Source organism: Numenius arquata, chromosome 9 (assembly GCF_964106895.1).
Source record: "Numenius arquata chromosome 9, bNumArq3.hap1.1, whole genome shotgun sequence".
Taxonomy (NCBI): domain Eukaryota; kingdom Metazoa; phylum Chordata; class Aves; order Charadriiformes; family Scolopacidae; genus Numenius; species Numenius arquata.
The window spans coordinates 48530434-48543566 of record NC_133584.1 but is presented as its reverse complement, the minus strand read 5'-3'; the positions used below and the strand labels follow the sequence as shown (position 1 = coordinate 48543566).

The window sequence follows — 13133 nt, the reverse complement described above, 5'->3', positions numbered from 1 at the left end:
GAAATGTCACAGGTGTCGTCTTCCTGTGCTTTGCAGTATTTCAGTAAGCACAAATATATTAGTCCCACAGAGAGCTGCGATTGCTCTGCTGTTCTTTCAGTAAAACTCTGGGTTGTAATGGTGATTCAGTACCTGCCTTGTCTTAATATAATAAATGTTGCACTTATAACCCTGTATTCCACATTTTTTAAAAATTTGTCCTTCCAAGTTTCTGAAGAGTTATTTCCAACAGGGAGTTCATTTGTTTTAAAAGTTTGTTTTCATTTTGCATTTGACATAGACTTTTCATAAATTTTAGTGTGAATGATGATGCTGGTATCTCCCGAGATCTCACCGAATGAGTTTACTTTTATTTTCAGTGTATCAAAGGATTATGTTTGCTGCTGCTTAACCAGTCCCTCCTGCTGCCGTCCCTGAAACTGCTGGTAGAAAGCAAAGATCAAGATCTTCACGCTGTGGCACTGGAGCAGATAAAAGCTGTTGCTAAGGTATGAGCAGTTGAATTAACCACCTTTCAGAGTTTGAGGTAATAAATTAGCCCTTTTATCTTCATACAGTAAGCAGAGGCTATTGAGACCCTTATCATTATTAATATTTTCCACAGGTATTGTGTCCACAGTGAGCAGTAACATGGGGCTAGTAAGATCTTTTATATATACTTGAGGTGATTAAACCTCATTTCTTTAAATTATGTAGTATGCTGTTGTAAGTCAGTGTGGTGGAACAGAAGCTATTCTATTATATAAAGAAGATCATTATCTCTGTGTTCATATTTTAGCACTTTGGGGTTTTTTCGAAGTGATAATAGTACATCGGATGAGTTAGCTTGTTTCTTACAGACCTGGCAGTCTGTTTGTATACATGTGGAGAGCTGTTACATCACTGGTTTTGTTGTAGAAAGGTTAAAACGCAAGAGGGTATGTTTGGGGACTTTCATGCAATTTTAAACAGATTTTATTTGATAATGGAGCAAAGTTTCTGGAGGAAAAAAAAAAAAACCAAAACAAAAACCTAAACACCACCTTTTTTCTTTGGACAAGAACTGAAACACATTACTGTATATTTTTCAATTGTTAATATAAAGTTACATTACTCTTTTTTACTGTGTATCTGCTTTTCAGTTAAGAAGGAACACCTAAAATGATGAAAGCTAGTCTCCTAGGCAAAAGCATTATATTATCTTTTTTTTTTTTTTTTTTTTTTTTGAAAACTGAGGTAGGTTGAAAACTTCTTCAAGCTCTCAATTGAACTTGTGCATGTACGACCTGACCTTCTTGGATTTTGTTAGCTATAGTCTACGACCTAGCACTCCACCACAGAAGAGAAGGGAGGTATTGTCTCAGACCTTTATATGAAAGGAATGACTTTTCTGTCTGGCTGAATCAACTCCATTGAACATTTCCAGAGTTATAATGTATCAGTGGAAAAACCACATCCCTAATATTTCCAAATAACTGCACCATATCTTAGGGAGCTCTTGGTTATGTATTAAAATATAAAATAATAATTGATGGTAAATTTCCTGTATGCTACTTGAAAATGAAACTACCCCTATGGAAACAGAAATGGAACTGTGTGTATCTTTTTAAAATAAGTATCCACAAAACACAAAAGCTCGAAAAATGTCATTTGTAGGTATTCAAAATGAAATTATAACCTTTTTCTGAGGCACACAAAGCAGGCAAACATTCCCCCATTTATGCAGGAGCCTTCTAGGGCAGATCGTATGCTCTAGTTATATTAATTGCAGCATTTATTTCAGATTCCTTGGTTGCAACAAACTGTGCAATCCTGTTCCCTGCTCTCACACTTTTCTTTGTTCCCTAGGAAAATGTTCTGTATTCTGCTTTTCCCAGGTTTCTCCTTTAAGTCTCTCCTCCACATGTGCTGTGTCTTTCCTTCTTAATGCTGCACATTGTATTCCAGAAGCTTTCTCTTTTTGCATCCATTGGGTAGCTTGAGAAAGGATTTATCTCCTTCCCCTGCAGGAAGACTCCAGAACACAGCAGTGAAGACCAGTCAGAAAAGCAAAGATCTGGAAGCATAGGCTCAATCTCAGATGTTGCTAATTTGCTTTCACAAGGACTTAGTTACCAAAATGGCTGAAGCACCAGCTTTTTTAAACTGCTCTCTCTGAACATTTTAAATGGTTGCATGGAAGGTGGCAAGGCATATGATATGTAGTACACATCTAGTTGTATCAAAATTCCTCTGTCATAGCATCTAGTATGAATTTGGAGCATTTCCTAGTTGAGTTTGGCATTCTAAGCAAAGAACCACAAGTTTTTATGACAATGTTCTTATTCCTTTTATTGTTTTATACAAATAAACCACAGATATTCTGAATTTTCCACAAAAATGTAATTTTACAAATATTAACCACAAAGACAATAGTAGATTATCCTTAGTCTATTGATAGTTTTCTTTTATCACCTGCAATTTTAGATTTTGTGTCTGCAAAGCAAGGGGTTTGTAACTGTTTTTAAACAAGATGGTCTTGTAGAAGAGCAATTAGTGATCTGATATATGCATGCACTTTCTCATCTATATGTTCTTGTTAACCTTTTAAGATCAACTTTTTTGTTAACAGATGAAAACTGCTGTGTGAGTAGCTCTGAAGCTTGCCAGCAGGAATTTGTGTCCGAGTACATTTTATTTAACTACTTTTACAGCACAATGCTGTGCAGTAGCACTTTTTGAATGGCTCCTAATTGTATTGCTCTCTTAACTGGCCTTTTCTTTCTAGTGTGCTACAGCTTTCAATTTTCTACACTCTAAGTTGATTACATTATATTGAAGTTTTAGGGCCAGGAACCATATTATCTTCTTACTAATATAGAGCACTTTGTACACCTGTGCGTGCCTGAAATAATACTCTTTTTGGCCTTCTTATGCAGGAGGCAGCTTGATAAGCTGTTCTTAATTTTTCCTTCTAAATTCAGTATTCATTTGAGCACATAGTTCTGTAAGAGTGCTGTATAACCAAGAATTTTCAAAGCATTTAGCTTCGGTCTAATGTTTTCTCTTAAGTCAATGAAAATTTAACTATTGACTTCATTACATCAGGCATAGAGTGTCTCCAGTACCTTGAATGTGACATTCCACAGCCAGTGTTAGAAAACTAACTAGTACAGAAGAGTGCCATGGTAAATTTAAAAGCTGTTCTTGTATTGTTTAGAAAGTATATTTACCCTTTGTTTTATATGCATCTCTTATGATTACATTAGTTGGTGTTGTACTAAAAGTGCATATATTGCCTAGCTATGTCAATGTTGTTTATTCAGTATAATTTTGTATGCATACGTTTTGCTTTTTAAAAACAGTATTTGGACTGTTAATGCTTTTTGTAGAATTCTTAATGAATTTTTCATAGGAAGCCCATTTCTGCTTACATTAAACAGGAAAAGGACAAATAACATCTGGCAAAGGGAAATCATAGCTATTGATTCCCTGACACAGTGCTAACACAGCTCACAAACATGGCTGTGAGAAAAATACAGCTCTTGCTTGCTGATACTAAGTATTAGTTAGCCATTTGTTGTGTGCAGCTGACAGCTTTATGGATGTTTACAGTTAAGGATGATGCTGAAGTGCTGATACTAGGAATTGTATAGCTTTTCCCTGTAATAAAACAACCAAGCTTTTGTGTAAGCTTTTTTGAAATTGCAGACCTCTCTCTTTATTGTGTATCTTTTTATAAACTGCCACTTGTCTTTTTGGGATAACAGAAATAACTATTCTTCCTCTGTGTTGTGTGGTGTGTGAATAATTTTAAAAATCAGTTTCCTTAAATAAGCTTATTACTGCCAGTACCACTTAGTTTGCCCTTAAGACTCAGATTGTTTTTGAGAGTGGTTTTGGTGTGGTCTGTTCGGTTGATTATCTTTCAGAGATTAAGACTGATTTTTATACTTCTGACAGAGCACATAAATACTCTATTACCTGTTTGTAGTTACATTGTTTAAGCAGCCAACAAATGGGAGTTAATATAATCAGTGCAAATACTTCTTCAACCAAGGCTTTAATAGAAACTAGAACTAGAAAATGTTTTTAGTTAATCTAAAATAATACATTAGCTCATTTCACATAATATACTTTCAATGATGAAGTACTGAGACTACCTTTGCAACATGATTTATTGAAAAATATAATACAAAAGACCATAAAGAACGTGTGAAATAATGGAACTTCCAGTTGTCTCCATTGCCATTTATGCCACCTCATAAGGTGTGGCTTACCTTTTAAAAGAAATGTGTATATAAGCTAAAGGTGATTATGGTAAAATATCTCTCTCTAGTTTAGTTTTCTAGGGTTTTTTAATATCTCTTTGTTTTCTTCTCCCCTTATTTATTTGTCCTATAGCTATAGACTCCATTCTAGAATAAAATGAAAAGCATTTTTACTCCAGTAGTAGTGGAGAGCTAATGCGCTGAGAAATAGCAGGTTCAGTTCTTTTCTGCTGTTACATTAGCAGCAGCTCTTACCTTTCCATTAGTATCTATATTTCATAATGCATGGATTTCATAATGCATAAGTTATGGATGAAATATTGCTTATTGCCAATATCAGAACCTCTAGACACCTACACAAACAATGCTGATGGGGAATTGCCCAGACCCTGACTTCTCCTTTAGTTACCAAGAGCAGGTCAGGTGGTATCTTTTGCCTTAGCTGAAATTCTTGCTACAGGAGAGTTTGGGGTTTTTTTCCAGATATGCTGCATCATAGCAAGTGCAGGTACAATGTCTCTGGAGGCTGTATTAGCAACCAGAAAAATTACTGGATGCTGATATAAGATGTGTCCTTGGTCTTGGAAAGTGGATCCACGAAATTCTTGGATTCACAGTTGCATGAATTTGTGGAGGTCTCAAGTAAAGGACAGGACAAGAGGAAATGGCCTTAAGCTTCGCCAGGGGAGGTTCAGGTTGGATATTAGGAGAAATTTGTACACCGAAAGTGTTATTAAGCATTGGAATGGGCTGCCCAGGGATGTGGTTGAGGCACCATCCCTGGAGGTTTTCAAAAGACGGGTTGACGTGGTGCTTAGTGACATGGTTTAGTGATAGTTTTTTTTATCAGAGTTAGGTTGATGGTTGGACTAGATGATCTTAAAAGGTCCCTTCCAACCTAGACAATTCTATGATTCTATAAAGCCTTCTAGGTGCCTCAAGCTCCTCTTCTGAGTACATCAGAAGAGGTGCCACCTCTTCTGTGGCAAAGCTGATATTCACCCACTTATTTCACACACAGGCTTTCTTAAAACTTACAGCCTCCCTGTCTCTGCTTTCCCAGGGGACCTGCTGCTTTGGTAGAGCCGAGTGCCTCAAGCCTGAGCCCATTTGCAGTTCATAACATTAGTGTGCCAGTGGCAAAGCCTCAGGCAGCCCTGCTTAATCCTTGCTAATTATGCACTGACAGCGCTGAGCTCAGCGTAAGACACAAACTGTCGTTCTGATTCAGAAATACAGCAGTCAGTGGAGGGGTGAATACAGGTTGTACGACTGCTTCGTGTTGTGATCGTTTGCCAAGGGCGTAAGGGAAAGAGATTGAATCCCGTGTCCTCTCCAAGAACAGCTCTTAGTAGTCTGGGATAAGGCTCTTACCCATCCTGCTGAAGATGTGCAGGAAGCGTTCAGGACTTGTGGAGACAGAATATAAGTGGGTCCTCGCTTCCATACCAGTTGAGGGGAACCTTGCTGAGATGAGGTTTTCCATCTGTAGATGCAGATCCATTTATAAATTCTGCATTAAAGAAACCTTTGATAAAATGCACGAGCCCTGTTTGAAGCAGAGTGCTGTGGCACCGCTTCCATGGAAATTATGAGTGCATCTGTTGCCATTCTGTTTCTGTTCTGTCTCACTTCTCGGATGAAAATGCATGTCTCTAGCAGGGAAAGGTATTGATCATCACAGTTTAAAGGAGTGAGCTAGTCATCAGAAACACCACTTGAATGTCTACATCTTGAAAGCAGATTTCAGCCAATACCTAAACAGGTATGTAAGACAACAAAAAAAAAGTCAGGATTTCCTCTCCTTAGCGTAATTATCCCCGTTAGTTCTTTTACTCGTACACGTGTGCAACGTATGTGGGCACCACACTAAATCTGCACTGTCGAGTTCTACTGAAGGAGAGATGGAAATGATAAAGTATTCTCCCATTTAAGCCTTCCAGAAGTAACAGGGTTTACACTAATGAAACGTTTATCACCCTCAACATGGAAGTCCAGATAGGCATAATATACTCAGAGTTTGTCATTATTGTGGCTTATAGTTTATTCGCATGTTCACACGATATGCAAAGTGGTTGTGTATTCATGGGTGCAGAAGATACCTGCACCTCCGAGACTTGCTTAAACTGCAGTCAGCTGCATCCCGTATCACTGGAACAGTGTTTCTGGGATCAGCAGTAAACTTTGCTGGAACCAGTGTTTTAAGAGTTAGTTGGGATCTTGGGATAGTAAGGGGTTTGTGTACACAGGAAGATCAGAAGTGACTCGTTAATAAAATCCCACCATTGCTGTCTGCCCAGAAGCAGCAGCTTTTTAACACTGGGATGGTAACGCTGCTTTTCAGTAATTAGTTTATTCAGGTTTTACTGTTTTGTTTACAAGTCTTATGTAAAGAATGATTTTTGAAAAAGAAAATATAATGCCATTTAGAGAGTCTGTGTCTACTGTAGGCTAGTATTTGGTATGCTGTACGCTGCTGTCTGCTCTATACCTACTTAGTTGCTTCTTTTATGGATTGAGGAGTCCTAGTTTTGCCGAGTAATTTCTTGTACAGGCACCATATTATACTCTGTGGTGTATTTTTCTTTTAAATATATGCTCTGTGTGTTTACCTTTATATTGGTGTAGTAGTTTTTTTGCTTTAATGCTTGTTGTTCTAATATAAAATTAATTTTAAATAGATGTAGTCTTAAATTTAAATTTATTTCATTCTTAACAATCTTACAGCTTATACACTGATCAGCGATACTTGAATAAAACTATGTTAATTAAGGTTTTGAAATATGCATTAATTTATCATAATAAGGTTTTGAAATATGCATTAATTTATCATAATAAAATAAAGTAGGATATTTCCGTTGGAAGGGACCTGCAGCAATCATCTAGTCCAACTGCTTGACCAATTCAGGGCTGACCAAAGGTTAAAGCATGTTATTAAGGGCATTGTCCAAATGCCTCTGAAACACTGACGGGCTTGCGTCATTGACCACCTCTGTAGGAAGCCTGTTCCAGTATTTGGCCACCTTCTTGGTAAAGAAATGCTTCCTAATGTCCAGCTTAGACCTCCCCTGGCACAGCTTTGAACCATTCCCATGTGTCCTATCACTGGGTACCACTTCCCTCCTCAGGAAGCTGGAGAGAGCAATGAGGCTCCCTGTCAGCTTCCTTTTCTCCAAACTAGACGAGTCCAAAGTTCTTAGCAGCCCTTCATAGAACATTCCTTTCAGCCCTTTCACCAGCTTTGTTGTCCTCCTCTGGACACATTCAAGAACCTTCACATCCCTCTTAAATTGTGGGGCCCAGAACTGCACACAGTGCTCAAGGTGAGGCTGCACCAATGCTGAATACAGTGGGATAATCACCACTCTTGACCAGCTGGTGATGCTGTGTTTGATGCACCGCAGGATGCGGGTTGCCCTCTTGGCTGCCAGGGCTCACTGCTGACTCCTATTGAGCCTGCTGTTAACCAGCACCCCCAGATCCCTTTCTGCTGGGCTGCTCTCCAGCCACTCCTCTCCCAATTTACAGTTGTGTCTGGTGTTACTCCATCTTAGGTGCAGAATCTGGCATTTGGACTTGCTAAATTTCATCCCAGTGATGATTGCCAGTGCTCCAGTCTATCTAGGTCCCTCTGCAAGGCTGCTTGTCCCTCGAGAGAGTCAACAGCACCTCCCAGTTTGGTTTCATTGGTAAACGTGCTAATGGTGCATTGAAATCCTGCATCCACATCATTGATAAATGTATTGAACAGAACTGGCCCTACGAACCCTAGAAGTGAACCCTGAGGAGCACTGTTGATGATGGATTGCCAGCCAGATGTGGCCCTATTATTGTCAATCTGCATAGGTGTTGGTAAGGAATTTCTGCGTGTGCATTTTTTTTAATTAAACTAATAACTGTTTCTTCATATGCAATTGATACCCAAAATGCTGGTGTGATCTGGAGTTGCAAAACTGATAAAAAACAAATAGTTAATCTCTCTCAGCTGCCAATTTTTATATAGATTTCTCGTTAAACCTTGGCTTCTCTGTGTTCTTCCCACACCTGTCAGACTCTGCTTAGATTTAACGAAGAGTTGCAGAACAGACAATGGCCTTAGCTGTGTGAAATGTGTTCACAGGGTCTCGTTGCCATCTTGTGTCTCCATCCAGTTGCCTGGGGACAATTACATTACAAAGGTTTCCTCTTTCTGACCAGGTCTTCAGACAGCCTTGAAGTCAGAAAATGGGAAATGTTAAACAATTTAAACCTACTGGACTATTTGAGCTTAAGGATGAGCCATCAGACAGAACCAAGAGCCTTCTGTGTGCTTTTTTGTTAGTGTAAAGACACAATGATCTCCTTTATGCATGAGTACCGACAGGTTGCTTTGCTTCTGTGTTGCATGCGGACATCTTCATCCCCATAGTATATCTCAGATGTTTAATGGTTTTATGCTAGAAAAGGTCTTTTACTTTCAGACTTGTCTCTCTCCAATTTGTAGGTTTTTGGTGTATAAAATTGTGCTAATCTATAGGACTTTCTGTTAACTGAATAATAGCCTGGAAAACTAATTTCAATCAGACTTCCCATCTGTTGTTAATCTCATTATTGTAATTACTGTTTGCATTTTATGTTCATAAAATCAAACAGTGAAGCCCTGTGTAAAGTTGCATCCTACGTACCAGTCAAGGATAGAGCACAGGGAGCTCAGGGGCGTGGGAGAACATCCCTCCAGCCTCCCAGTTCGTAAAAGGTGAGCGCTGTTTGGATAATGGCTTAGCATGCTGCATGGTATGCTACAAGATGCCAGCACTAGGAATTTTATTTAATCATCAGCCTGTCTTCAACAGGAAAACATGTTAGTAATTAACATCTGACAATTTAGAGGAATTATTGAATAATTAAAGACTTGGAATGGCCATCCTAAAGACTGGGCATCCCTACCATTCTTAAAACTATTTAGTAAACTGGACCTAGAACTGCTACCCACTGTTGCATTAGCTTTGTAATCCACGAGGGGTTTGTGTAACTAAGTGTGAAAATGTTGAAGACTTGGAGGAAATAAAATTTATTTTTAAGATTTCAATGGAAAGAAAGCCAAAAGTGTCTAAATGAGGTAATGGAAACAGTAGCATGAGGGTGAAACAGCAAAATCTCTTCCTGGTTAACATGATAAAGCCATTGTGTTTTTCTGGAAAGCTGCTGAAATTTCAAAGCAAGTGAAAACTGTAAATTGAAAGTAATGTGTTATTAATGGTAGATTGAAGGCAATGAAAAGAGTTGTTTGGAGAATAGCTTCACCTGGAGTCTTTTATCTAAGCATTCACACTTGACAAAGCATAGCAATTTTTCATGCTACAATATTTCATGTTCTTTCTTTTTCCTGGAAACTTCGTGGGACGGAGCATTGGGTTATAAGCAAGAAGTGCCTGTTGCAATGCGCTCATGGTGACAGCGGTGGGTGCAGCCCATTGCACGTGAACATGAGGAAGCAAAGCTCTGCCTTGTTTTAGCCTGGACAAAGACAAGGAAGCTTTAAATGGTGTCTTGAAAAGAATAGGGGGTTAAATGGTTTGTTAAACTAATTAGATTTAAAGTTGTTTCACTTCAACTGTCAAGTGTCAGTGCCAAATCTCGGTATACAGTGGTCACGTCATGTGGTCACACAGCAGTAGTGGTTGAACTGGTCTTCAAGAGTACCAGATCACTGGATCTTTATTACTTGCTGGTACCTCATTTTTTTACAGAAAATGAAACAGAGGCTAAACAGACAGATCATCAAACTGAAAAGTTGTTTTGTAAATGTAGCAGAATTTGATTGGTTTATTTGTAACTTGGTAGGATTGAAAACTGACTTTTGTCTACCCCTCCTTTGGCTGCTTGTATCGTTATATGTTTGTTTTATTGCACTTCTTGAAGTGGTAAGACACTGAAGCATTTCAAGTAACCTAGGGAAGACATGTCAACATTAACTTAAATAGATTTTAAAGTATTCTGTAGTGTTATTTGTAAAGTTATAGATAAGATTTTCAAGAGAATATCTGCTCTCACATATCAAGTAACCACATTTTTTGAAGGCATCCCGGATGTCTCACAGAGGTAGCAGGTTTGCTCCAAATCTTTTAAAATATAAATTGTATTCTTCTGAAAATCTCATCCCTGCTGTGAGTGCTGAAACCCTGGAAAATCTGGTTGAATCTGATAATATTGCCTATTATATTAACAGGTGAAAGGTAATATATACTAATAAAAGTGACCAAAAGTTAATGTATTCTGCTCCAACCTTCCTCAGGATGTCATTCTTGATATGGAAGTAGATGGTGTGGTCTGTTCTGCACTGGGGCTGAGAACCTGCGTAAAGTCTATAAAGCTGTTCATGTAATCTTCGCCAGGTTGTTAAGCATCCTTATTCCTTAACTTTGTGCAGGTCAAATATTTATATTAATGTGCTAGACACTGTTAAAGATATACCTTTACATATTCTGACATATGCAAAGTGTGTATTCCTGTTGTTAATCCATACAGAATACTCATCATGCTTTCAAGGTCGCGCTCTGCAGTTAGAACAGTCACAACATGTTCTAGTTAATGGAGGTATCTGGTAATTAATTTTTAATTACTTTGGATTTTTCCTTCTTTGTAGGTTGATGATTCCAGTTGTGATGCTGAAATACTTTCCTTGCTCCTCAGTGCCAAGTTGGTGGTGAAGTGCATATCCACAGCCTTCTATCCTCGCCTTATTGACCACTTACTGGCCAACCAGGGAGAAGGGGGCTGGGATGTAGAGGAAATAGCAAAACAACTTAAAGAAGCCGGGCTCAATGCAGAGGCCGGGTCCCTTCTGATGTCTCATCGTGGGACTCATCCTGCACTCAGGACTTTTACTACTGCCCTCCAGGCTATTCAGCATTGGATCTAAAAATGTTGGATCTATCTGTGTCTGCCTTTTTGCTGGAGATCTTACACAAAAGGGAGAAATTGTTGTTCTAGTGAAGTAACAAAGTTATTTACCTATGTTTTGTAGAAAATGCAAGCAGCACACTTAACGGTGAATTCCCATATACTTCTAATTGGTTAAAAAAATTACTGGTGTGGACCATATCATTCTGTTATATGTCTAGCAAAGCATTGAATCTAATAATCCATGTCAGATCAAACTGTTAAATGATTACACTCTGTGACATATAAATGAAACATTAGTAAGATGGCAGGTTATATACAATTTGTCTTAGTATCTGTAAGTAATTTACTCTTGTCATAATGTAAAACTAATGTAAAAATATAATTATAAAGATATATGGAGGAAAAAAATCACAATGAAGAGTGATTTCTGCGAATTTCAAAACCTTAAAATTTGGTATTGTGCAATGTTGTTACCACAGCTTTTGTTTGCAACAAATAAAATATTTTACTTCTACTGTAGTCTTTTTTTTCTCCTTTTAGACAGATAAGAAAAATATTTTCTTTTGTCGGCCACTTTTTTTGAAATTTCTGTCTCTCCTCAGTGATGTTTATTCATAAAGACAAGCTGAACTTTCCTATACTTGCAGGCAGTTCTAGTCTTTGAGGTTATATTCCTCTGCAATTTGAGAAGGCTCATTGCAAATCCTAAATATGTGAATGCACTTTCAAAGTATTTTACTTATATTTTTTCCTGAGTTCTGAAAAATTAAGTAGGTTTGTTTATTTCTAAATGTCTTTCTGTCTTAATAAGGCAAAATATTTCTGGGTTTTTTCTGAGTTTTTTTAACAAGGGGACTGTCTATTACACTGTATTACCAGAAGGTTTTGATGTTTCCATTCGGTTACAGGATTTTGTTGTTAAAATTAATATGTAAATCTTTTGTCAAAGCTTGTGATCAGATCCAATTTTGATTAAATAATGTGCAGAAACAGTACATACTATGTGATCATAGGATAATACAGATTTGAAGCGATCTGTAGAGGTAATGTAGTCCAACCTCCTCCTCAAGGCAGAGTTCCTTTAATGGTCAAAGCAGGTTGCTCAAGGTTGTATTCAGTTGGGTCTTGAAAACCTCCAAGGACGGATGTCCCACTGCTTGGCTGTCCCCATGTTGAAAAGCTTTTTACATATATCCTCTGGTTTGAACCTGTCTCATTGCAGCTTCTGCCAGTTGTCTCTCATCCTCCACCATGCATGCTGTGAAGACCCTGGCTTCATCGTCTTGATAACTTTCTTGTAGGTATTGGGGGTCCCCCATGGTCCTCTCTTGTCAAAAATAAATTTAAAAAAAAAAAAAAAAAAAAAAGAAGAAGAAAAACATTCCAGTACAGTGATTGCAGTTCATGGGTGATTTAGCTGTCTGTACCATGCCTACAGTACTGACACCGGTGATAGATTCCATTAACACTGATAATAGTTAGTCAAAATCTGGCAACAGAAGGGTCCAGTTCAGGTGTGATTGCTCTGTGCTTCGGTAATAACACTCTTATCTCAGCTTTCTGCTATTTGGGATAGTCAGCCCCTTCATTAGGCACTATAATAGCAAGCTGACTATTATTGAGACAGTAGTTTCTAAAATCCCCTTTTTCTTAAATGTCAGCCTAAATCATAAAGAATGAAGAAAAGTGGGTTAAAAGCTTGAAGTAGCTATTTCATTATAAATTTATAATTTCCTAGACTTCAGGGTTTAGAAGCGGGCGATGACATTTGTGGAACCAAAATGGACTCTTTATTAGCATCGTCTTTGACTTGGGATCTGCTTTGTTGTATGAGCTTTTACTGGCTGTGAAAATTGTTCAGATGTTAGTCTTACTTCCCACCTTATGTAGGATTCTTAAGATTTTTAGCAATACTTTAATTCTTCAAATTGATAATTTATTTTTTATGTACTTTCTGGTCCCAGCTGTCGTTCAGCATTTTACGGAAGGTTATCTCGTCTATATATCTGACATACCTAT

At 37.9% G+C, this 13133-nt stretch overlaps 1 protein-coding gene across 1 annotated transcript in view; it reads left to right on the top strand.

The window, feature by feature from the left end:
• The window catches only part of NBAS (NBAS subunit of NRZ tethering complex), a 177495-nt gene extending 165869 nt beyond the window's left edge, over positions 1 to 11626 (top strand). Inside the window, exons 50-51 of the mRNA XM_074153641.1 lie at positions 360 to 488; positions 10855 to 11626. Coding sequence (XP_074009742.1) covers positions 360 to 488; positions 10855 to 11130 — 405 coding nt within the window. The 3' untranslated portion in view covers positions 11131 to 11626. The remainder of the gene's footprint in view (positions 1 to 359; positions 489 to 10854) is intronic.
• The last annotated feature ends 1507 nt before the right edge of the window (positions 11627 to 13133 follow it).